At 40.8% G+C, this 25,338-nt stretch overlaps 1 protein-coding gene, 1 long non-coding RNA gene and 1 other non-coding gene across 7 annotated transcripts; 2 read left to right on the forward strand and 1 right to left on the reverse strand.

Moving 5' to 3' along the window:
- Positions 1 to 7,397: 7,397 nt before the first annotated feature.
- Positions 7,398 to 7,524, forward strand: LOC115856499 (small nucleolar RNA SNORA27). Its single transcript, XR_004040871.1, has one exon. It is a non-coding gene; the product is annotated as a small nucleolar RNA SNORA27 (small nucleolar RNA).
- Positions 7,437 to 8,224, reverse strand: LOC115856326 (uncharacterized). The gene is made up of 3 exons (XR_009559401.1): positions 8,079 to 8,224; positions 7,604 to 7,681; positions 7,437 to 7,523 (listed from the first exon to the last, which is right to left on the reverse strand). It is a non-coding gene; the product is annotated as an uncharacterized lncRNA (long non-coding RNA).
- A 158-nt stretch (positions 8,225 to 8,382) lies between these two features.
- On the forward strand, positions 8,383 to 22,828 carry SAR1A (secretion associated Ras related GTPase 1A). 5 transcript variants are annotated; one of them, XM_060286198.1, is made up of 9 exons: positions 8,383 to 8,502; positions 8,904 to 8,964; positions 11,951 to 12,093; positions 12,333 to 12,402; positions 12,537 to 12,656; positions 13,087 to 13,152; positions 16,181 to 16,284; positions 19,395 to 19,526; positions 20,741 to 22,828. In XM_060286198.1, the coding sequence occupies exons 4-9, from the start codon at positions 12,345 to 12,347 to the stop codon at positions 20,855 to 20,857; spliced, it is 597 nt and encodes a 198-aa protein (XP_060142181.1). In that variant the 5' UTR covers positions 8,383 to 8,502; positions 8,904 to 8,964; positions 11,951 to 12,093; positions 12,333 to 12,344; the 3' UTR covers positions 20,858 to 22,828. The 5 variants fall into 5 exon arrangements, with proteins under 5 accessions (XP_060142181.1, XP_030718339.1, XP_030718341.1 ...); XM_030862479.2 differs by lacking the exon at positions 11,951 to 12,093 and having other exon boundaries at positions 12,329 to 12,402; XM_060286199.1 differs by lacking the exon at positions 8,904 to 8,964 and having other exon boundaries at positions 8,400 to 8,502.
- The last annotated feature ends 2,510 nt before the right edge of the window (positions 22,829 to 25,338 follow it).

Genomic DNA, 25,338 nt, shown 5'->3' on the forward strand with positions numbered 1-25,338 from the left:
AATGTGGTGCGTCACACTGACTGATTTGTGGATGTTGAACCATCTTGCATCCCAGGGATAAATCCCACTTGATCATGGTGTATGATCCTTTTAATGTATTGTTGATTTAATGTATTTTATTTATTTTTAAAATTACACAACATTTTTAAAATTAAATTTTTGGGGGTATAATTGCTTTACAATGTTGTATTAGTTTCTACCATACAGCAAAATGAATCAGCTATACATATATATATATCCCCTCTTTTTTAGATTTCCTTCCCATTTAGGTCACCACAGTGCATTAAGTAGAGTTCCCTGTGCTATACAGTATGGTCTCATTAGTTATCTATTTTATACATAGTATCAATAGTGTACATGTGTCAGTCCTAATCTCCCAATTCCTTCCATTCCCTCTTCCCCCTTGGTATCCATACATTTGTTCTCTATCAATAGTGTACATGTGTCAGTCCTAATCTCCCATTCCTTCCATTCCCTCTTCCCCCTTGGTACCCATACATTTGTTCTCTATTTGCTTTGCAAATAAGATCATCTATACCATTTTTCTAGATTCCACATATATGCGTTAATATACGATATTTGTTTTTCTCTTTCTGACTTACTTCACTCTGTATGACACTCTCTAGGTCCATACACGTCTCTACAAATGACCCAATTTCGTTCCTTTTTATGGCTGACTAATGTTCCATTGTTATATGTGCCACATCTTTATTGATTCCTCTGTTGGTGGACATTTAGGTTGCTTCCATGTCCTGGTTATTGTAAATAATGCTGCTATGAACATTGGGGTGCGTGTGTCTTTTTGAATTATGGTTTTCTCTGGGTATATGCCCACGAGTGGGATTGCTGGGTCATATGGTAGTTCTATTTTTAGTTTTTTAAGGAACCTCTATACTGTTTTCCACAGTGGCTGTATCAATTTACATTCCTACCAACAGTGCATGAGGAGAAAATATTTGCAAATGAAGCAACTGACAAAGGATTAATCTCCAAAATATACAAGCAGCTCAATATTAAAAAAAAACAAATAACCCAATCAAAAAATGGGTGGAAGACTTAAATAGACATTTCTCCAAAGAAGATACACAAATTTTAATATGTTAAAAATTCAAAAATTACAGATAAAGTCCTCCTTGCTTGCTGTCGATCTTACTCCCTTCTTAGAGATTAACCACTATCAGTTCGGTATGACTCTTTCTTGATTTTTCTCTATGCTTTTACACACATTTATCTGAATATAAATATACAATTTAGTATTTTTTAAGTATGTATGGGATCATAGTTATATACATTTTGAAATTTCATGTTATTATTTATAGATGCTACCTAATTCTTTTAAACTGGTGTAAAAATAATACAGATGTATTGTTGAACACATATTCTTAATCGACTCCATGAGACATGTTCCTGAAATCTAATGTGTTGTAGGTAGCTGGGATGCTGATTACAAGTTGGAGAATAGAGGGGGGCCAGGCAAGAAAGGTAGGCAAGGATCAGATAATGAAAGGGCTTGCTAAGGAGACCCTGGACTTTAGGAGGCCCTCGAGAGGCACCAACAGTTTTTAAAACTGGAAAGGACTATTATCTTATTTCCGTAATGGGTACAGAAGTATTCAAGGAATCCTGATGATCTGCAATGCTGTTTGATAATATCTCCCCCTCCCCGCCATACCCTTCTCATTAGGAAATATCCAAGCATATTTATTGAATGCATGACTCCTCTATCAATACTGGAATGGTCATGGTGTGATATGCCATTTGAACATGTTCCACAAGCATTTGCTGGGTGGCCCTACAGGAGGCAGTGGAGGGGAGTACGAAGTGGTGTAGTGGTTTCCAAAGCAGGGTCCAGGGCTCTCTGGAGGTGCTAGAGCGCCCTCCAGTGGGGCCATTAAAAATCTAGGGGATGATTTCCAAGTACCACTAGACTGCAAGACTCATGAGGGCAGGGACCCTATCTCTTCTGTTCCCCTCTGTATTCTGAGCACCTAGCATATGTCCTCACATATAGCATGTACTTCATAAATATTGAATGAATTAATCTAAAAAATACAAATTCTTTCATTGCTTCCTAAAGGGAAATAAATATGTAGCAAAATATGACTATAATTGGGTATCCACAAAATAAAATGTATATTTTTGGACTTCCCTGAGAACTCTAATTCAATATTCAAAGTAGTCAAAAATTTTGTAAAGCTTCCACATTCAGGCTTCTTTTCTTTTCCTTTTTTGCACATATGGAGGGGGCTGGAATTTCTGCAATGTAAGGAAAGAATATTTTGTTGCATCCTTAATGCTTCTTGGAGACCTCGACCAATGTTTTTAAATTAAGAACTATTATTAATTATTCTACTAATATTAAGGGAGTATGTTGTGGGTGCTGGGTTAACCCTGTAATATGAATAGATACAAGAGTAGCTGCTAAACCTGTGCCTCCAAAGCCAGAGCCCAAGCCTGAAAAGACCCCTGTAAAGAAGGGAGAGCAGGGACCCAAACAGAAAAGTGGAGGGACTTCCCCGGTGGCACAGTGGCTAAGACTCCACGCTCCCAATGCAGGGAGTCCAGGTTCGATCCCTGGTCAGGAAACTAGATCCCATATGCATGCTGCAACTGAAGATCCCACGTGCCGCAATGAAGATCCCACACGTGGCAATGAAGATCCTGCGTGCTGCAACTAAGACCTGGCACACCCAAATAAATAAATAAGTAAATACTTTTTTTAAAAAGAGAGAGAGAAAAGGGGAAAAGTCGATGTTGGCAAGGATGGGAATAACCCTGCAGAAAATGGAAATGCCAAAATACACCAGGCACAGAAAGATGAAGGTGCTGGAGGTGCCAAGTGAAACCAAAAACTGTTTTGTTTTAAAAAAAATTTTTTTTTAATATTTATTTTTATTTATTTGGCTGCATCAGGTCTTAGTTGCAACACTCTGGATCTTTGTTGCATCACACGGGCTCTTTTGTTGTGGTGTGCGGGCTCAGTAGTTGCGGCACGTGGGCTTAGTTGCCCTGCAGCACGTGGGATCTTAGTTCCCTGACCAGGGATGGAACCCGCGTCCCCTACATTGGAAGGCGGATTCTTAACCACTGGACCGCCAGGGAAGTCCCCTGTTTTTTTAAATTGTCGTAAAATACACATAACATAAATTTACCATCTTAAACATTTTTAAGTGTACTGTATAGTTTAGTAGTGTTAAGTACATTCACAATGTTGTGCAACAGATCTCCAAAATTCTTTTCATCTTGCAGAACTGAAACTTTATAACCATTAAACAATTCCCCATTTCCGCCCCCTCCCAGGCCATGGCAAGCACCATTCTACTTTCTGTCTCTAGGAAGTTGAGAACTCTAGGTACCTAGTATAAGTGGAATTATATAGTATTTGTCTTTTTGTGACTGGCTTCTTTCACTTAGCATGTCCCCCAAGCTCATTCATGTTGTAGCATGTATCAGAATTTCCTTCCTTTTTAAGGCTGGATAATATCCATTATATGTGTATATCACATTTTGTTTATCCATTGATGGACACATGGGTTGCTTCCACCTCTTGGCTGTTGTGAACATTGCTGCTGTGAACATCAGTATACAAATATCTCTCTGAGACCCTGTTTTCAATTCTGTGGGTTATATACCCAGAAGAATTGCTGGATCATATGATAATTCTATTTCCTATTTTTGAGCAACCCCCGTATTGATTTCCATAGGGGCTGCACCATTTTACATTCCCACCAACAGTGCACAGACTAGGAAACATACAATTAGTTTAAGAAGAATTAAGGTTTTTTTCCTAATTGCACTCTAGATTATGTTAAAGGGAAAACATTTAGAAATCTTAAGACTTTTACCTCTTCAAATTTTAGATGGATTGCTTTTCAGAATGATTTTTCTAATCAACATTTTATGAAAATCCTCTAGGTGATAAAAGGCTAAACATTTACATTCTTCTCAAGAATTGAATGAATTTTTATGTATTAACACAGATGGTGTTCCAGTTTTTACCATGCTCAATGCAGCAAGGGATCATTAATTTTCAGCATCCATGCCCTTTCGGCTCCCTGGTCTCTCCTCTCCTTCACAGCCGCATTTCTAATGGCACTGGCCAGGGTCACTGCCCCCTTTCCTCCTCTCATGGTCTCTCCTTAGGTCACTCCAGTCCAGCATCCATCCCCATTACTCCCCTGAAACTGCATGGGGGTCCCCATGGCCCCCATGTTGGCAATTCCAATAGGTGGTTAATTTTATGGGTCAACGTGACTGGAATAAAAAACACCCAGATAGCTGGTGAAACATTATTTCTGGGTGTGTCTTGTGTTTCTGGAAGAGGTTAGCATTTGCTTCAGTACACTGAGTAAAGAGATGTGCCCCTCACCAACGTCGACGGGCATCATCCAATCCGTTGAAGGCCCAAATGGAACAAAAAAAACACAAAGGGCAAATTCTCTCTCTTCTTGAGCTGGAACATCCACCTTCCTGCCTTTGGACATCAGAGTTCCTTGCTCTAGGACCTTCAGACTCCAGGACTTACACCACCAGCCCTCTGATTCTCGGGCCTTCAGAGTCAGACTGAACTATTCCACCGACTTTTTTGCTCTTTAGCTTGCAGATCGAAGCTCGTCGGACTTCTCGGCCTCCATCACTGAGTGAGCCAATTCCTTCATGTATCTCCTCTTATACAAATCTATGTATCCTATTGGTTCTCTTTCTCTAGAGAACCCTAACACAGTTGCTTTTCAGTCTCCATTTCAGTTTCTGAGTGCCTGTCGACCTAATGTTGAGCATGCATAGGGGAATAAGAATAGAGTGGGGAGAAGAATTACATAAAACTCCTCTGCTCAAACCCTCCATCTCCAGATCACTCACAAGAAAGTCTAAAGTCCTCACAGTGGCCTACAAGGCTCTAAAGATTTGCCCCTGTTGGGAGACAATTCTCTATGAATCTCTTATATTTCTGCACTTCTTGGAGCAGAGGTACTGGAGGCCTTTATTTCGACTATCTTTTCAAGGACATTTATATAAAGAACAGCCTTGGAAGAGACTCTTCATCTGAGGCAGGGGATAGTTTTGTCTGCTGTCCAGTGTAATACTGTCTCCATCTGGGTCAAAAGTCAGCCAGGTTTGCCTGCAGTCCATTATGAAAGGCTGGGGTTCCCTAAGCTCTGGGTTCTTCAGCTGTGATGCAAATCCACTCTATGGGCAGAATCCACCTGGGCTGCTCTGCATCACCCCAGAGTACTTGTTGGGGGGCAAGTGCAAAATACACAAACATGAAGCTCAGGCTTTGAGGTAATAAAATCCTTTGTCTCTGCCCCAGGAGTCTCGTGTTTGCCAGTATCCATGGAAGTGTGCCTGGCTAACTCATTAGGTAAACTCTCAGAACCTTCCCAATTCTTAACCACCTACCCCACACCTTTCTCACCTCACCTCCTGCTACTACTTCCCTTTTCACCCTGCCTGGCTACGCTGGCCTCCCAGCTGTTCCTGGAAGCTGCCATGAACACTCCTCCTTGAGGCCTCTGCACATGCTGTGCTGTCAGCCTGGAACATGTTACCCCCAGATGTCCTTCAGGTCCTGTCCAAATGGCACCTTGGTGGGGCCTTCCTTGACTACTCTCTACAACAGCCTCGCCACCAATAAACGGGTCGACTTTTGCCAACCTGATGGGTGAAAATGGTATCTCAGTGAGTTTTAAATTTATTAACTTTTGTTATTTTCTGTATTTATTATATTTCTATTATGAGTTTATTATGATTAAAAGCCATGTGTATTTCCTTTCCTGATAATTGTGATTCTCTCCTTGTCTATTTTTTTTAACAACAGTCTTTTTCATGTTAATTTTTCACTTGCCTATGATGTGATTACACATATTTTTTCTCGTTATCTGTCTTGAGTTTACGGTGTTATCACTGTTGCTGTTTTGCCATATAAAATATTTTTATTTTTCTGTGGTTAAATTTATCAATCTTTTCTTTTATGGCTTCTGGATTTTCAATCATAGCCAGAAAGGCCTTCTCTATTCCAGGATTATAAGGAATTCATCCATGCTTTTTTAAAATTTTTCTAGTACTTTTATGGTGTCATTTGTAAATATATATATTTTTGAATCATTTGGAACTTACTTGATGTGGCATGTGACTTATAAATTCAACTTTTAGGTTTTCTTGACAACCCAACTGTCCCAACCCTTTTATTATTTATTTTAAGCACATAATTGAAACACTTCTTAAAAACGTACTCTGAAAAAATTGCTTACGTGCATGACAATGCCTCTTTCACCCATTTTAGAGGTGGGTACACTGTAGTTTGGGGCATTTGTCAACTTGACCAAGGCTTCCCAGCTGGTAAATGAAATTTGCAGCTCTCCTGAGAATCTGCCTGTGTGCTCCCTCCCTCCTCCTGAGTCCCCCAAGTCATCCTTGTGGTTTGGAAGCCTCTTACCTTACAGCCAGGCTTCTAACAAGGCCCGGTAGTCCAACGCATTAACTTGCATCATTAACTTGCACCGGGGCCAACTTGTGCCTCCAGGTGTGCACACCGGGGTTCCAAGCCCTCTGGACATAGTTCCCCTGGTTTAGTCAAAGCTGGTGAGAGGCCTCAGAACATAGCCTGACCCCTTTCAAATGTGTCTGGGCAGGATTCACACTCAATGCAGAAGACCCACAAGATGAAAGGAGGGGGAAGGTGGAGAGCTTGCCTATCCAGCCCCCTCTGAGTATTGTTGGAGTTGCCAGGTGCCATTTTATCTTTTTAAAATTTTATTGTTTAAAATTAACTTTTGGGGACTTCCCCGGTGGTCCAGTGGTTAAGACTCGTTGCTTCCGATGCAGGGGGCGCAGCTTCGATCCCTGGCTGGGGAACTAAGATCCCACATGCCATGCAGAGTGGGCAAAAAATAAAAAAATAATAAAATTAACTTTTATTGGAATATAGTTGATTTACAACGCTGTGTTTCTGCTGTACAGCAAAGTGAATCAGTTATATATATACATGTATCCTGTCTTTTTTAGATTCTATTCCCATATAGGTCATTACAGAGTATTGAGTAGAGTTCCCTGTGCTATACAGTAGGTCCATATTAGTTATCTATTTTATATATAGTAGTGTGTATATGTCAATCCCAATCTCCCAGTTTATCCCTCCCCCTACCCAGGTGCCACTTTAATTTTATTTCTGCATGTATTTGAGTTTATATCTGTACTTCGTTCCATTGGTTTGTGTGCCTTTTTGTGCACTACTACCAAACTTTTAATTACTGAGGATCTATAATGTTTTAATATCTGATAGTGCTAGATCCCTCTCATTGTTCTGCTTCTTCAGAGCCTGTTTTCTGACTATTCTTGTTTATTTTTCCATTTGAATTTTAGGAACAGACAGGGTAGTTTAAAAAACACACACATAACACTCCCCTTTCACTTTGCCAACTGGACTTATGTCTTTATTGGTCATTCAAGTGGGGCAAAGGAAATACCCTTTTAAAACTCAAGTAAACGGGGTGTTTGTCTCGTAACCTGTCAGAGGAAACAAACTGTAATAAAAACACACACATAATAATTAATCCTATTAGTTCTTTTATAGGAATCAGGTTAAATTTGTAATTTTACTTACAGAAAACTGAGATCTTTATGATAGAGTCTTCCCATCCAAAAGCATCATTCATCTTTACATTTGACTCAGTTTTCTTATCTGTAAAATCGGAGTAATAATACCAATCTCATAGGGCTGTCCTCAGAATTAAATGTGAAAATGCAGGTGAAGGAACCAATGATTTGGTTTGGAAGTGATTTGCCACTTCCTAGGGTATGAACTCGGGCTTCGTTACCACAGTATTCTGAACTTCGGTTCTCATTTGTAAACTGGGGATAACAATAGTATCTGCTTCACAGGGCCGTAATGAAAGGGTCAAATGAAATGAGGCCTGCAAAGTACTCAGTGCACTCGAACATAAGTACTCAATAAATATTAGCTGTTCTTCTAGAAAACAGGCTATCCCAGGGAACTGCGATTTAACGCAGAAGCTCGCTGGGATCCATCTTAGGTCGAGGGCTCTGAGGTCAACTCTTCCTTCCGATAACCTACCTACCTGCCGGTCGCCACTTCTGATTTTCCCCCAGCGTCTGAGAACGCACTCGGTCGGATTTGAAGCCGTCTAGGTCCCCCGCGAGACTCCAGGACGACGCCCCCACCCTCCGGGGCACGGCGCTGCCACGTCTCGCGGTTCCTGCACTCCCTACGGGAGGAGGCGGGGCCAAGTCGGGCCCGCCCCCGAGGGTCTTCGTCTCGCCTGAGGCCCGCCCCTCCGCGGTCCCAGTCGCTGGTAGGGCGGCACCGGGTGTCAGAGCGACGTGACGCTGCGAAGGGGCGGGGGCGAGCACGCGCCCGGAAGTCCCGGGGGAGGGGGTGTTACGTATATCCGGCGAGTAGGTGGCGGTCCAGGTTGCTTCTGGGCTCTGTGCTCTGAGGGAGGGTCCAAGCCGCCCGCCGCCGCCGGAGGAGCCCCTTAGGCCGTGAGTCGGGGACCGCGGCGAAGGAGGGAGCCGGGGCCGGAGGGGCTGGGGTGGCCGGCGGAGAGGGTCGGGGCGGAGGCCGGCGCAGGCGGGATTTTGGGGGGGGAAGTGACACGCAGGCGGTTCTGTGGGGCCGCGGGACTCGTTCTGGGCGGGGACGGGCCGGCTTGGCCGGGTCTGCTCGGTCCCCTGCCGGCCTCTCGGGTATCGGGTCCATCAGCATTCCGCTCGGGGGTTTTGCAGCTGCTGGGCAGGATAACAGTTTTCCTGTCGGTACGGTGCGCTCTGGTTTACGAATCGGCTTCATATCCCCTGTCTCGGATGAGCTTCAGCCCTCGGTGGGGTGGATTGAAGTCCTTGATGATTATCCTTTTTTATTTTATTTTATTTTTATTTTACAGATTCGGGGACTAAGGCTCGTTGAGGCACAGTGAATTGCCCAAGGCCCCGCAGATAGCAAGTGTGAGCGTTTGAACCAGATCTCCTGGCTCCTAGTCCAGGGCTCTCCCCACCCCCACTTCAGCTGTGTGTTATCATCTGCTGCTGTCCTGGGTCGAACCCCGTGTTTTCTTCTTCCACTTCCCCCTTTTTCCCCTCTCTCTTCAGTGCATGGAAAAAAATCTCTGTTAGTATTCTCCCTTGTTCTCGTCTTTTCTCCTTTACCGCGGTGCATCTGCTTAGGTTTTGACAGGGGGCTTTACAGAGTAAAGCCAAGCCAAGCAGCCAAGCAGAGTTTCTTAGCTAAAAAACAGCGGCTTGCTACCCCCAGATCTGTCTGAAACGGTGTCTTCAGGTTGCTCTGAGCATGAATAAGAAGTAATGAGTATGTATAAGAAGTGATGCATAGATTTTTTATTGGTTAATTGTCAGTCTAGTGCTCCTCCTTTTTATTTATTTGAATCAGTTAGTCCTGAAATTTGCAAATGTTAGTTTTAGGTACGTTGGCAGTGCTTTTGTTGGTAGTTAGAGCCCTTAGATTGTAGTCTAATTTGCCATAAGGTGCCATAAGGTGGTAAAGTGGATGAAGGATAGAAAAGGAATAAAATGCTAGTTATTAATATATCGTTCAGAAGTTGTGATGAGTTGTAAGGAAGAAAACAGCAGGTTATTATCTGTGTAGTTGGTGGTTTAAGGAAGCTTTATGTTTTTTTAAAGCATTTTTGTGATTTGCATTGGAATTTTATGTGATATTAACAGGAAGAGCTTTGGCTTTGGCATTAAAAGAGGAGGGTTTAAGTCCTGGCATTGTTACTTTTTCAGCTGAGCAGTCTTGGTTAAGCTAGCTAATCTAGGACCATCAGCATCCTCATCTTGTTAAATGAGGCTAAGGATTCCTACCTCATAGGGTTGGTGTGAGGCTGAAATGAGATATATGTGCAGGCACTGTATAAACTGAAAAATTACTCACGAGGGGGTACAAAGCCTAAGATCTCAAGGATGGAGGAGCCATCAGAGACATTTCCTTAACTTTGGGTAACAATACAGTGCAACTCTTTGGGTCCAGTAAGGGGTTTTATTATTTTTTAACATCACCTGAAGAGTTTCTTCAAGTACTTTCCGTAGATCATTTTGGAGGGAAGAATTATGGGACTTTTAAAGCAAGGATGTCAAGGGAAAATAAATTGGAAAGTCAAAGTAGTTCAGTTAACCGTGAAAAATTCCCTAAAATGGGCTGTTCCCCTTGTCACCTTGGGAGAATTTATCTAGTTGGGAATACTTCTAAAATGATGTAGTAAAACTTTACAAACTATCTAGAAAGTAATGACTGCAAACCAGTGTAATATAAATGAATATATAAGTGTTGGGTTTTAAAGTCGTAATCATTGGGAGTGACCTTAATGAGAGGTGTTCTCTAAAGGTGAGCCCTGCTTCTCCAAGTAGTAGCCGGAGAAAATAGGGAAGGATGACTGGTGTGGTGGGATTGCAGAGGAGAGGCACATTGTTCTTTTACTTAACCTGCAGTGGAAACTTAAGCACAGGAACTTTGTAAGTATATTTAAGTCATTGGACTTCTTAAAGTAGAGACAAGGTTTCTGGACAAAACTATTATTTAACATACTAAATTTGGTTTTTCTGCCAAAATATATTTTGATGTTACTGAAGAGGGGAAAAAAACCTTATTTAGTATCCTTTTTTGGTTTTGGCCGCACAGCGTGGCATGCAGAATTTCCCTGAACAGGGATTGAACCCGTGCCCCTGCAGTGGAAGTACGGAGTCTTAACCACTGGACCACCGGGGAAATTCTAGGATCTTTCTATAAAAGCTTTTTCCTTCAGTCTCCATCCCACCCAAACTCCCAAGCTTCATTTGGCCCTTCTATGGTAAGAGCCATAGAAGATAAGCACTAAAGCAGTCCCTAAAGTTTACATGTGAGACCACAGGCCTGATTTTTTAAAAACGCAGTAATTGGATGAAAAAGAAAATTAACACACACTGTCTCCATTTTTCAATTTCTTCTTCATCTAGCATTCTTTGAATGAAGAATATAGGTGGGTTTTTGTGGCTAACCCTTTTACAGTAAACTTCTGTTTACTTTTTTTGTGTGTGTGTGTGTGTGTGTGGTACACGGGCCTCTCACTGTTGTGGCCTCTCCTGTTGCGGAGCACAGGCTCCAGACGCGCAGGCTCAGCGGCCATGGCTCACGGGTCCAGCTGCTTCGTGGCATGTGGGATCCTCCCGGACCGGGGCACGAACCCGCGTCCCCTGCGTTGGCAGGCGGGCTCTCAACCACTGCGCCACCAGGGAAGCCCTGTTTACTTTTTTTTAAAAACAAAACTTCAGCAAATTTGTTTGATAACAGTTGGCCACCTTGTGTTCAGGTGTTCTTGCTGATGAAGAGGAGTGAAAATGGGGGATCATCCTTTTTTCTGCACCAAATCTGAGATACTGAGGCAGAAGTTCAGTGTGATCAGGATATGCTGACTCTGAGAAACCTTAACACCCACCATTAGCTCTAGATCCTACCCTCTTAACATTCAGAGGTCCTCTTGCTTATTCCCCAGTGTATGTAGACCTTTTAGGAGCTTCGGGTCATCTTCTGTTTTGTCTAGGCTTATGGGAAACAGTAGAAAAAGTGGTGTTAATATCAGTACTGAGGTATGTACTTGGCTAGGAACCTACCTCTATGCCCTGAATGAGTATTGTTATTTTAAGAAAGTCCATATTTGTAAAATGGGTTAGGTAGGTGTTGATTATTCACATTATGATCAGATTCTCTTATCTCTTCATGGCTCTCCATTATAGTGATATCATCTTTTTTTAAGTTGAGATACATATTATAAGAGGGGTTAAACAAATATTAAGAAGAGATAGCATTGGTAAATGGAGCAGTGCAAATTGTGCCAGCCAGTAGGATTTTGGTGACCTTGTTTTTTAGAGTTGTTTGCAAGGATGGGTTAATATGCTTTTCATTCAGGTTAATATGCCTTTATTCTTATTTTCTACTTAGTGCATCATTGTGACATTTTGATCCAGATTATTGATGGGGCTGATTTCCTAGAAGTTTTGCTAACTGGTAGACAGCAGTGGTGTATCTAGGGAATGCGAATGAGCAGCTGCCTGGAGGAGTGAATCACACAGCAAAAGAGGAAAGTATCTTTAACTCCTAGTCTTCTGAGTATCATAGATTGGAAACGTAGAAAACCAGAAGTTTGTGCAGATCTGAGGACCCCAGAGACTTCCCTCCAGAGTGCACAATCCTTTGTTTTCTTATGCCCCAAAACATGGGACTGTAAACATGCATCAGGGCCAGTGAATGAGAGTTAACTTCTCCGAAATATACTAGCATTCAGAAAGCTAATGTTTGCTGCTTTCCTATTTTATACAGGTAGTAAGCATTAATAATGTCTTTCATCTTTGAGTGGCTCTACAATGGCTTCAGCAGTGTGCTCCAGTTCCTAGGTAAAGCCATTTCCTTGAAATATATCATAGGTTTCAAACTATGTGTATTTCCTGTAACCATTTAAATGTTGATACAAGTAGGCTTTGGTGTGTAGAGAGAAAATTATGTTAACTTTTGGTTTTTTCTTTTTTAGGACTCTACAAGAAATCTGGAAAACTTGTATTCTTGGGTTTAGACAATGCAGGCAAAACCACTCTTCTACACATGCTCAAAGATGACAGATTGGGCCAACATGTTCCAACATTACATCCGAGTAGGTTTGAAAATACCCGGTGACCTTTTGATATTTGAGGGTCAGTGTCAGGGCTGTAGGATGAATCCCAAGTTGATTCAGTTCTGTTATTAACTGAAGCCCCAAAAGACAGCTTACTTGAAAAAAATTCCTTATAGTATACACTCAGGTCAAATACCCATAAATCTAAACCTCTGGAACTTTGTCACTATCTGTTCTCACTAGTCCTGCAATGGGACACATCTCCCATATCTACTTCTAAGGAGCAGCAAACACCTTGGAGGAAAAGAGACTTGTTGGCTTTTTAGAATTATTTAAGAGTGTTTTCACCGTTGTATCCTTTTCTTTACATAGTGAAAGCTTCATTAGGTTTTGCATTTGTATTGGATTAGAATACTGGTAGTTGGGCCTTGTTGGATGGAGAAGTTTATTTTCTTCCTTTATTTTTCAGCATCAGAAGAGCTGACAATTGCTGGAATGACTTTTACAACTTTTGATCTTGGTGGGCATGAACAAGGTAAGAGATGGTTCAGTGGAAGGGTGGTTGACTTCTGGTTCATTTTGTTGCCCTTTTTTAAAGCAGTGTGTCATATATACCTTTTAATTTGCTTGAGATCTTACTTAATGAAGTTGTTTTATTCACTTATTTTTAAGTAATTTCAAACTTGCCAAAAGTTGCATAAATAATACAGAGAACTCCCCTCCTTTATAACTTTTGCCCACATTTATTAGTCTCCCTCTCTGTGTAAAACATGTTAATATTTATTTTTCTTGACCTTTTGTGAGTTCATCATGTTCTTTTACTCCTTAAATACTTTAATGCATGTTTCCTAATAACAGGAATATTCCCTTATATAATCATAATAATTATCAGACCCAGGAAGCTTTATTTGTCTACTCTATAGTGTATATTCCCTTTTTTTGTCATTTGTTCTAATAATCTCCTTTATAGCATTTTTCCTCCTATGCAAGATCCATTACAGTATCACATATTGAATTTAATCATGTCTTTCTTGTATCTGTTATTCAATGGAGTTAAAGTATGTAGGAAATTAAGTTATTTGTAAGTAATTTTAAATTTGTCAAAAGTTACAAAAATAATACAGTGACTATTTGTGACCACCGTGATCTGAATTGATTTTTTGTATACTCTCCCCATTTTGGGCCGTTGGTGGAACATTTTCTTCTGCCTTCTTGCTCTCCATTTGGTTCCCAGTTCTTGTCAGGTGCTTTGGAGATATGCAGAATGGGGCATCTTTATCCGATCAATGCCCACTTTACATTTGGCAAGACTCTAGGCTTAGGAGTAAAACATTTAAGATGTGGGAATAAATATTCTGGGAAGGTAGAAGAAAGAACCTATTGAGATTCTGTCAGGTTTACTCATTTGTTATTAAATTGAGTTGAGATGTCTCCTTTTGGAGCATTATGTTATTAGGTTGAATCTAATACAGTTTTTTTTAAAGTGTAGTTTAAAAAAAGTAGAATATTGGTAATTGTAAATGTAAAGTCAGATAATTTTAGCTAGAAGGCTGAGAAGAGATCCAAATAATTTTATAGTCAGTGATTTCATTAACGTATAATTACATTTATTTTATTCATTTATTATTTATATCCTACAAAATCATTTATGTAGTATGAGCACCATCACATAAAATACCTATACAGAAGAAAGATTGAAAGAAAGTACACAGAAACATGAGCAGTGGCTGTGTATTGATGGAGGATTATAGATTATCTTGTTTCCTTTTTTTCTTTAATGAGCTTGTATTATTTCCATTTGGGTAGGGATGGGTGTATGGTCTCTTTTCTGCTTCTTTCAAAAGTATTTGTAACTGCTTACAAATTTAAATTCAGAGATAACACGGTTATAAGCTGAACTGAGACCATCTGGAGAATGCAGAAGGAGTAGGTGTTTTTAGACACCTGAACTGGGAATTGTGTATTATTTGGTGTGATAAATTTAGCTTTCAGGTTTTGATAGAGAAGGGAAATGCGTTTTTGTACAGATGGTCCCCAACTTAATGATGGTTCGACTTAAGATTTTTTGACTTTATCGTGATGCAAAAGTGATACGTATTCAGTAGAAACTGTACTTCAGATTTTGAATTTTGATCTTTTTCCAGGCTAGCCACGTATGGTATTGTACCATACATAGTCTCTCATCATGCTGGGCAGTTCCCAGTCAGCCATGTGATCCTGAGGATAAACAACTGATATACTTACAACCATTCTGCACCAATGCAACCATTCTCTTTTCCACTTTCAGTACAGTGTTCAATAAATTACATGAGAGATTCAACACATTATAAAATAGGTTTTGTGTTAGATGATTTTGCCCAGCTGTAGGCTGATGTAAGTGTTCTGAGCACTTTTAAGGTAGGCTGGGCTAAGCTCTGTTTGGTAGGTGTATTAAATGCATTTTCGACTTATGAGATTTTCAATTTACGATCGATTTATCGGGACATAACCCCATTGTTAGTCAAGAAAAATCTGTACATAGTTCTGTTTTGTTTGAGGAAGATTTACTTAACAGAAACACTTTTTCATGATAACCTAGCCACCATTTTACACAAATTACTAAAATGCTATACATTTGGAGGTTTCCTTTTTTTTGGTATAACTTAAAAATTTTAACTTATGCAAGTAGTCCAGGATCAATGTCACAAATTCAGTATACAATCAGTATTCAAATATGGGAGGTAAAAGTGAAATTCCCCAACCTCCCCTTCCCAGTCCCACTCTTCAGAGGTAACCATTGTTAAATGTTTGATGATTTAAGACACCGAGAGATGCTTCCTTAATCATCCCATTGAAAGGACCAGAAACGAATGGCTTAGAAATTATAATACAATTAAAGCATTACTTCCCAGACCATTATCATTTCATGTCATAAACAAAAAAATAAAATTTATAGGGCACACTGGGTTAAATAAGGAAACTGAGGTAATTGGCCTGGGAACTTCAACCACCTGTCAAGCCTAGTCTCCCTATGGGCTGCGTGGATGAATGTGTCAGTACGCTTACACATTGGTTACTTAGGAACACATTGGTTACCTGGGACGAAAGTTATATTGAAAAGTAATTTGCATCCTGATATTTTAACTCAGAGGTTGCAAACTAAAATGGCTCCAGGGGTGAGGTAGGTCATTTGAGTGAAATTGGGAGTAAGTAGGGAGTGGTGGTAACTTTTTCAGACTGAAGAACTGAGACCTCATCTAAAGGGGTAGCCACCACTCAGTTCCAGCTGATTATTATCCATCCGGCATGTGGATAGATAGGCATGGGATTGCCAGATGTTGCACTTTTTCAGAAAGTCAGGCAGAAAACCTTGATTTTCAGATTTTAAAAAATCAGATTCAGTTCATGGACCATCAGTTTATATCCTCTGTTCTGACTTAATATTGGCTAGGGTTTGGAGAATCTATACAGAGTCTAATGCTATTGAAACCTGGCCAGGATTTGTCTACTTTATAGACCATTAGGTTATTCATTTTCAGTACATATGTTTTTAAATTGATGTAACTGCAAACTTTGTCTTTTAGCCCGTCGAGTTTGGAAAAATTATCTCCCCGCAATTAATGGGATTGTCTTTCTGGTGGACTGTGCAGATCATCCTCGACTCATGGAATCCAAAGTTGAGCTTAATGTATGTTTATATTTTTTCCTTTCTTGGCCTCTGTTTAAGAAATACAGCTCAGTAGTGCTAATACTTAATCATTCCAGTTAACATTTGGTAAAAGTCCTAGTTGCAGGAAGAAAGTGTTTTAAAATCTAAGACATTGCTTTTCGATGTTCTGAGGAAACTTGGCTTGAACACGAGTAAATTAACTTTGCTTATATCTATCATAGGGTGACTCTTTGTGCAGTTTGCTCAGGACACTCCTCAGTTAATGCCTGTTTTCCCAGCATAATTAATGTCTTTCCCTTTCACATAGCACATATGTTCACTGTTTATGAAGTGCTGGCATAGTGAAACCTTAAAGGAGATATTAGTGTTCTTTGCGTTTTTGAATCTGTGTTCTCAGGTTGTGCCTGCCCACTCTTGCACTGAGTGACTTGTCAGACCTTAATAGTCTGTTCTGTCTTCAGTTTCAGTCACGTGCAGTGTTTGATACTAACTAGGACTCACCTCAAGTTTCTTCCTTTCTCAACATTGCATTTTCTTGGCTTGAAAATTTCTGTAATGTTGCCTTTGTAATGCCTACTGTGTTACCCTGTGCCTTAGTCTTTCTCTTTGATTTACAACTCTCTCTCTGCATTTTTGTTCCTGGCAATTTGAACCTCTCAGGTTTAAGTATGTTTGTTGAATCTGAAGCTCTAGTCTCATGGAGAATCGCCTACAGGGCAGTCCTTCCCTTACTTGACCCCTTGGCACTGGTCATTCTCTCTCTAAATTCCCCTTTACATTCTTGGTTTTGGTGCTTTCTCTCTGGCTGATACTTCTCAGACTCTTTCACAAGCACCCATTCCCCTGCTTAGCCCTTAAATCTTGGTGCTTTCCCAGGCTGGTCCAGGCTTCTCCCATTCCTTCATCTGCAACCCACATGCCAGTGACTCCCAGATGGATTTCTCTTGTTTAAACCTCTCTTGTGCTGCAGCCTCATACATAATGCTACTTATTAGAAACTCTACCTACCATTTCTGTTCTCCCAGAATGGAACTGTTCATTTTCCCTCATCTACATGGACATGCAGTGAATTACTGTAGATTCCACCACCACCCTGCCATATACTAATGCTGGAAGGAACTTACTCAGACTTGTCTTTGCCCTACTTAATATTCTTGAATAGGTCTCTTACCACTTTGGTGATAAAATCCACAGATCTTTTGCTTAGCACATAAGATCTTTCATGATCTTTCCTCGTTTATTTCTTCAGCTTTTCTCTCTATTGCCTACCTTGATCTACATTCCAAACTTAGATAACAACTTGTTTTCCCTTGCGTATGCAGAAGTAACTGTCTCTGCCTGGTTTTCTCACCTGACCCTTACCCCATTTTGCTGGTAAATTTCTAAATGTCCTTTTAAGAGATTTCAGAGTTCAGGTATGACTGCTTCTGGGAAGCCTTCTCTGACCTCTCAGACTGTTAAACTCTCCATCTTATCAGTATCTGTTGTCTTTGCTGATTTTCTTTTAGGACTCTCCCATCAGACTGTGAACTTAGATGGTAGGGACCTTGTCTTATTTCTTTGTGAAACCCCTGTACCTAGTAAAGCCTCGGGCACATAATACGCACTTTGTTAGTATTTAATGAATGAATGACATTCTTACTCTGATTTTGTATAACATTTCCTGGAACTTGAGATGTTCAAAGTAGGTTTCTCTTCAACTCTGCTCTTCTTTCCTAGCTTTTCCTGTCAGTGAAATAGATTCCCAGGCTTGAAATCTCTGCCAGCTTCGACTCCTGTGTTATCTGTCTTATCATTTAGATATCAGTCTCTTCACTTTTTTCTCCAGAATGCCTGCTGCACTATTCATTACATGCTGCTAGCTTAGGTTAGATCATCATCCCTTACCTGAGCACCACAGGTAGATACTATTTGCAAATTCATTGTACTAAAAGTGTAGATTCTATCTAATAATTTCTGGATTGGGGGTCTTTGGGATCTATTGTAGCTGACTTCTCAGACTGGCACTATAATGCTTGTCATCCCTTCCCAACCCATTTACTCTGTCAACACATGTCACCATAAATGCTTTAATCCAGCCAGGTGATACTCCATGTGGCTTCCTGAATTCTTTTCCTGCCGTAAAGCCATTGCTTATATTCTTCCTTCTTTGGATTCTGCCTGTCCACACGCTGCCCCTCCTTCAGAGTCCAGTTTAGTTTCCACATCTTCACTAAGACTTTCCTCAAGGCCACATTGCCATTTTATTTTCCTGAACGTCTTTTAATATTTATATTCTCTTCCTATTCATTGCAACACTTAATCATCCACTTGCCTTGCTTTGCTGACAGATGAATATAGAGTGAGGATTTCTTGAGCCAGGGATATGTCTTACCTTTCCTTTTTTAAAAAATTTTATTTATTTATTTATGGCTGTGTTGGGTCTTCGTTTCTGTGCGAGGGCTTTCTCTAGTTGCGGCAAGCAGGGGCCACTCTTCATCGCAGTGCGCGGGCCTCTCACTATCGCAGCCTCTCCTGTTGCGGAGCACAGGCTCTAGATGCGCAGGCTCAGTAGTTGTGGCTCACAGAGCCAGTTGCTCCGTGGCATGTGGGATCTTCCCAGACCAGGGCTCGAACCCGTGTCCCCTGCATTGGCAGGCAAATTCTCAACCACTGTGCCACCAGGGAAGCCCCTTACCTTTCCTTTTGTCTTCCTCTCAGTGTCGGAGATAGTGCTTTGTGCACATGGGACATCTAGTGTATATCTGGGGACTCTGGTAGTCATCTTTGAGGCTCTGTAGCCAGAGCTTTGTTCTTCTAGGACAGTGCTCAGGGGAGAGCTGAGGATGGCTTGTGGCTGAGTGATTTAGCTCAGAGTTAAGGTTGGGCAGTTTTGCTGCCTTGCAAATAGACACAGCTTTACATTATAATTGTTTTGAAGCTGTTAGGGGATTTCTAACTAATGTCAAGGTAATTTTTAGGGGCTATAATGTCAAGATTAACTTTTAGTTAATCACTCAGGTATAAATATGGTCAGATTTTCACTTTACATTTGATACCTTATAGACAAGTGAAAGTCAAAGTTGTTTTCATTATTTGGTGGGCTTTTATAGATTCCTCACTCAACCCATTTTTTATCTTGTCTTTAGGCTTTAATGACTGATGAAACAATATCCAACGTGCCAATCCTTATCTTGGGTAACAAAATTGACAGAACAGATGCAATCAGTGAAGAAAAACTGCGTGAGATATTTGGGCTTTATGGACAGACCACAGGAAAGGCAAGAGAAGAATCTTCAGGGGACATATTATAAAGGAAATTCACAGCTTGTGAAACATTCATGTTGTGCTATCTAGATTTTACTTGTCTTTCGAAAGTAACTGGGCTTAGTATTTGTTTAACTAGAGGTGATTTTAGACTCTCTCAAGGCAGGAGCATGTTCTTTTTTTAACTGTTTTCTAATGAGAGTTTCCTCGGGTATATAAGGATGAAGGAAATGGTAGAAAAAGCAAACTTGTCATTTTAAGAATTTTCTGACTGTCTTTCAAATCCAGTTCTGAGAAATCAATTTTGAAAGCCCCCCTTAGCCAGAAATTTTTTTCCACTGGAAATTTCAGATTATGAAGAGTGATCATTTATATCACTTTCCAAGCATTGAAATCAGAGCACTGGGTTATCCTCAGTGCTCCTTGCTGAAAGAGGTAGGACTGTTACCTCTACTTTGAAGATGAGGAAACTCTGAGAGTTATTGGATCAGGTCTACACAGCAAGTCAGTGATGGAATCAGGAATAGAACCCAAGTCTTCCAGGTCAGTAGGTTATGCTGTTTCCAGTAGGAAGGAGAACCCTGTTGCAGAAAAGTATGCTTGGGAGAGAAAAATCTAGAACAGCCATAATTACAGGAAGCCTGGTCTTTTGGGCTTGGGGTTTTGGCATATTTAATTTTTTTAAATGTCCTTTTCTGGGATCTTTAACTTCCTGACTTTTTTGCATGGCTCCTTAGTCTTGCTTCTTCTTGGTTATCTAGTTCTTTCTAGAAATGCTTCCTTTAATTAATTAAGTTTTCCCTCTTACAGGCACATGAATTTTTAATTTTCTTAATGTAACCTGTCATTAGTATATATTTCTGAATGCTTGTGTTAATGAGGATGTCCTTATGTCTAAGGAGTCCTGGATTTCTTTTGTCCATGAAAGAGCCTGCTGGTTCTGTGGGTCCCAGTGGCCTTTTTCTTGGTTTGCTGCCATAGCTTTCCAGATGCATGTTGGTGTGTTCAAAGCAAAGGCTCTTCACAATGAGAGGGAGAACCTGGTAATAGGACTGGGCTGCTTATCTGTCCTGAAAGCACAAACCCCAATGGCCTTGACCACATTTCTGTAATTAATCCCTACTCAGATTTGCTTTTGAGGGAAAGAGAAAGTGATTTTTGTTGTCACCCTTTCAAGCTTTTCCACCTGGAGACGCTAATGGACCTTTCTTGATTTTGCCTCCCCTAGGGGAATGTGACCCTGAAGGAGCTGAATGCCCGCCCTATGGAAGTGTTCATGTGCAGTGTGCTCAAGAGGCAAGGCTATGGCGAGGGATTCCGTTGGCTCTCCCAGTATATTGACTGATGTTTGGACAGTGAAAATAAAAGAGTTTTACTTCTCTGGACTGATCCTATTCACAGCTTCCTCATGAACTTTTCTAATAGAACAAGGAAAGCTCTCCAACCATGTCTGGCGTTGAGAAGCCAAGAGTCTCTGTCAGCTCTCTCATCGCCCAGTGGTGACATGTGCTCTTCTCCACACTGTTGGGAGGTAACGCTGCCCCACGTGCTGGTGCAGGTCAGCACCCTGGGACTTGGAAGTGGCAGGATTTGCCAGGTAGAGCTGTGTGCCATCATGGAGCACCTGGAAAGAAAAACACGTCTCACCACTGTGGTTGATTTCAAAAGAAAGTGATTCTATTTTTTAAAGAAAGTGTTATTAGTGTAATTGGTGACCCTCCTAATAACTTTTTGAGTTCACAATTTACTTGGTCCAGAGTTTGCTTTTTTTTTTTTTAACTAGTGAATGGCATTTAGATACTTCATAAAATTATGCACAGATACACGTTGGAGGCCAGAGCTCAGTCAAATGAACAGCAGGCTGGTGAGAGAGGCTCCCCTCTCACTAACTGCCTTGTAGTAGGTGGCACCACCTTGTGCACAGAGCACTAGGAAAGGGCAGAACCCCGGCCGTGCAGTTAAGGCCAGTTCCCACAGTCTCAGGCTACCGTCATTCCTCATCCCAGCATGCATAGCAGATTGTTCACTGCGGAGGAGTTAATTGTAGAGTGGGTTGTTATTATTTTTACTCATAAAGTTACAAATTTTAGCCAGTCTTTACTTTTATGTAGTTGTGAAATTTCATTTCCCTCTGTAGCACCTTTTTCATTTTCAGTCGTAAAAGTGACTTTTGCCTCATGAAAGACTTGAGAACACATCCCTTGTTGTCACACACTGCAGGTGTGTCTCAGCCATTTTTGCAGATTCTAGGGGAAATTTTTCTGAATAGGAGAGTCACACAGGATGAAGTTAACAGCTTAAGGGCTCTTAATTCTGTGAGTTGAGAACTTAAAAATCTGGTATTGTAGCATTTGTTTGAATCTAGGAAAGATTCATTCATTGGGCTTTAAAATTTCCACTTGCAGAATTTGGTTTCTTTATTGGACTCTTCATGAGCTCTATTTTTTTAAATTGGTTATCAACTTATTTTTGATGTTAAAGGTTAACATCTGTAGCTTTTCCAGATTTTTTGGGGTGGGGTGGGGGGGTGTTAGGAAATTGCCTTTCTCCAGTCCAGAAATAATCTGGGGAAACTCTAAGCCAAGAACTTTGTGTTGAGCTGTTCTTTTGGGCCAGCATCACTTGTCAGTAAGCACCTGGTATAAAAGCCTCAGCATCCCCAGTAGTGTGATGAGGATTATTTTTATAGCATTCCATTTTCCTAATGCCACGTGTGAAATTGGATTATCATGATCTTAACCAATATTTTACCCTTGTAATAAAGGATGAAGGGATAGGAGATGGTCTCCATGTGGGAGGATATCTTCATTCATTTTTCCTTTAATGAAAGATAAGAGGTATTTTCCTCAAAACTGAAAATTGTAATTCTGAGGTGTATTTGCAGAGGCCTGAACTAAATTCAGTGGATTGTTGCTTCTAATATGAGGGCGGGGAAGGTGTGGATAATGTATTCCTGGGGTGAGAGAGTATCGTTCTTTAGTTGGATTTCCCAGGTGAGTACTGAAGAATGTTTCCCATTCTTCAGTACTCACCTGTTGGGAAAGCATGCTTTTTCACGGCTAGGTACCAAATGCAGAGGCTCAGTGAAGTATAAAGCTGGGAAGAGCATGCCTTTCATTTATTAGCAAGCATAGCTGGTTTGGAAAGGGGTTAAAGCCTTAAGTGAACAAATCTAGCTAACAGTGAATGAACTGGGTAGTTAACTTGCATACTTCTAATTTTCTTTGGCTAAAGGTAACCCATACTTCTCTCTCCAGAGATACGAGAGGTATGATTGCTTCAGTGTTAGTTTTCTGGTTTTTGGTTTTTTTTTTTTCTATTTGTCCCTAATCACTTTTTAGCAAGCTAGAAAACTGGATTCTACACAGGGCAGCTCTTTGTGAAGGTGGTTTATTTTGGCCACTGGAGAAAGAGTCGGGATTGAAAAATCAAGTGGCAGCAGTCTATTTCTTGTCCCACAGAAATAATATAGAGGAAAGAAGCCGCTGTGAGGAACTTGGCTCGACAGTTAGGGTCAGAGCTTTGTACTGGAACTCCCATGAATTGAGACTTTTCATTCTGTTTTATCAGAGTGCATATATGTCCTATTTCAGGAAAAGTAAAACAGTCATTTACAAAAGAAAGTCAATCTGTATCCTAAGCGTTTTAATAAAAAGTTAAAACAAATTTGGTGTCTTGCTCCTTTTTTTGGCATTGGTTTGTTCTGAGTATGAACATAGCATGACATTTGTTGTGGGGGGTGTGGCAAAAGTTCTTCCATACTTACGGGAAGAAATATTTACAACGGGTATGAGAGACAGACTTTGCTACGGGGGGGCATGGGGTATGGGTGGAAAGGCCAGGCCAATTTACACATTCCACTGGAAGTAATAAATTTAGTACCGTTTGAGAGCCTTGGAACATGCAGTGGTCCCAGGACTGGTGATCATTTATGCAACAGGAAGGACATGGCAGACTTTTGAACAAAATCTGTTAACATGCTAGCAAGGACTGGGTCCAGTTTAGCTGTGTTTCATCATTTGATACAAAATTGGAGAGAATCCGGTTGAATGCTACATTTGACAAAATAGAAGTAATGAAACCTGTGCTTGTGCATTTACTAGGCTTGTAGGAAGCTTTGCTTTTAAAAAACCCAAATGAAGTTCTAAAACTAAAGTACTGGAATAAAACAGAATGGGAAGCAAAGTGCACCAGGTTCTTTTTGACTGAGTATTAAATTACTGGAGGCATCGAGATTGAAACTAACACAGTGGAATGATGCCATGGGTTTTACGCTTATATGGGTTTGTGTCATTTGAGTCAGAGCAGTACATGAAAATTAAAGGCTGAGTCAATGAGCCCAGCACTAGGGGGTCTCACCTTGGCTGTTGACTGTGACTTGGGACTCCACTGTGATGTGCCGTAAACAGAAAAACATGCAAACAGTTCATGCTGGAGGCTTGGGCGTCATTAAGGGAGAATCACTGGACTCCAGAGAGAGAAGCAATTGCTAGGAAGTTGGATAGTTAATAGGTTTTACTGCGATCAAGCCATCTTCTATGTCAGAACCAAAAGAAGACAGTACCTGCTATAGGAAGACTGCTGATTTCAGTCCTGCCTCATGCTATAATGGATCATCATTCTCCTTTCTCAAACAGGTTTGTGTCACTGGGAGCATTGAGCATTACCTTGTGTTGTGCTTGGGATACACCAAGCAGTGTTAGTTTATTCAAAATTTTGAGGCAGAAAGGCTATGTAATTTAAGTAGTAATTGAATATTTTCATTAATGCTGACATAAATACGTATTAAAATAATCTTATTAAAATTACTTTAGTTGACATTGTGATAGACCTTCATAAAATGTCTAGCTTGTGGTGACTGCTTCAGGGATATCCTGCAGCCCCCCAAAACATACTTGTTCATGTTCCTCTGTCCTCAGTGTGACTTCACTGGAAAAGTAAGGATGTTTTATGTCAGGGTAGAGCAGGGATGGCAAACTACAGCTCATGGTCCAGATCTGGCCTGCTGCCTGTTTCTGTATGGCCTGTGAGAAAAATAAAAAAAAAAGAATGAAATTTTGTGACATGCCACAATTATATAAAATTCAAATTTCAGGGCCCATAAGTAAAATTTTATTGGAACACAGCCACCGCATTTCTTTAGCTTTTGCATGCTACAACAGCAGAGCTGAGTATTTAGGACAAAGAAGGTATGGCCCACAAAACCTCAGCTATTTATTTACACTCTGGCCTTCTACAGAAAAAGTGACCCCTGATCTAGATAAATCCTGGCTGATGGTTATAAATCATTATATGAAATGTGCATAATGCAAACTATAGGGTTGTGTAATTTAAAACTTTGACTTCAGCTACTGTTTATCATAGTTTTAAAATGCAATTTTTGGAGCAAATCCAGTTTCCATGAGCTATGTAGGGTGTGGCTTTGGCATCAGAAGACCAGAGGTGTAATCTTACGAGCTCCATTATCCCCCCTAGTGGATTACTGTACGGTTTACTTACAAAGTTTCAAAATACTGAACAGCTTTTTTATAATTATTAATTAATTAATTATTGGCAGTGTTGGGTCTTTGTTGCTGCACGCGGGCTTTCTTGAGTTGCTGCGAGCAGGGGCTACCCTTCGTTGCGGTGCGCGGGCTTCTCATTGCGGTGGCTTCTCTTGTTGCGGAGCACGGGCTCTAGGCGAGCGGGCTCAGTAGTTGTGGCACGTGGGCTGAGTAGTTGTGGCTCGCAGGCTCCAGAGCGCAGGCTCAGTAGTTATGGCGCACAGGCATAGTTGCTCCGCGGCAGGTGGGATCTTCCCGGACCAGGGCTCGAACCCTTGTCCCC

This window comes from Globicephala melas, chromosome 16 (assembly GCF_963455315.2).
Source record: "Globicephala melas chromosome 16, mGloMel1.2, whole genome shotgun sequence".
Classification (NCBI taxonomy): Eukaryota; Metazoa; Chordata; class Mammalia; order Artiodactyla; family Delphinidae; genus Globicephala; species Globicephala melas.

Excerpts from the sequence above, each read along its gene's own strand:
- SAR1A (XM_060286198.1), top strand. The coding sequence starts at position 12,345 with ATGTCTTTCATCTTTGAGTGGCTCTACAATGGCTTCAGCAGTGTGCTC. Across the intron at positions 13,153-16,180 it reads TCTTGGTGGGCATGAACAAG|CCCGTCGAGTTTGGAAAAAT; the intron begins GTAAGAGATGGT and ends TTTGTCTTTTAG. Across the intron at positions 16,285-19,394 it reads AATCCAAAGTTGAGCTTAAT|GCTTTAATGACTGATGAAAC; the intron begins GTATGTTTATAT and ends TCTTGTCTTTAG.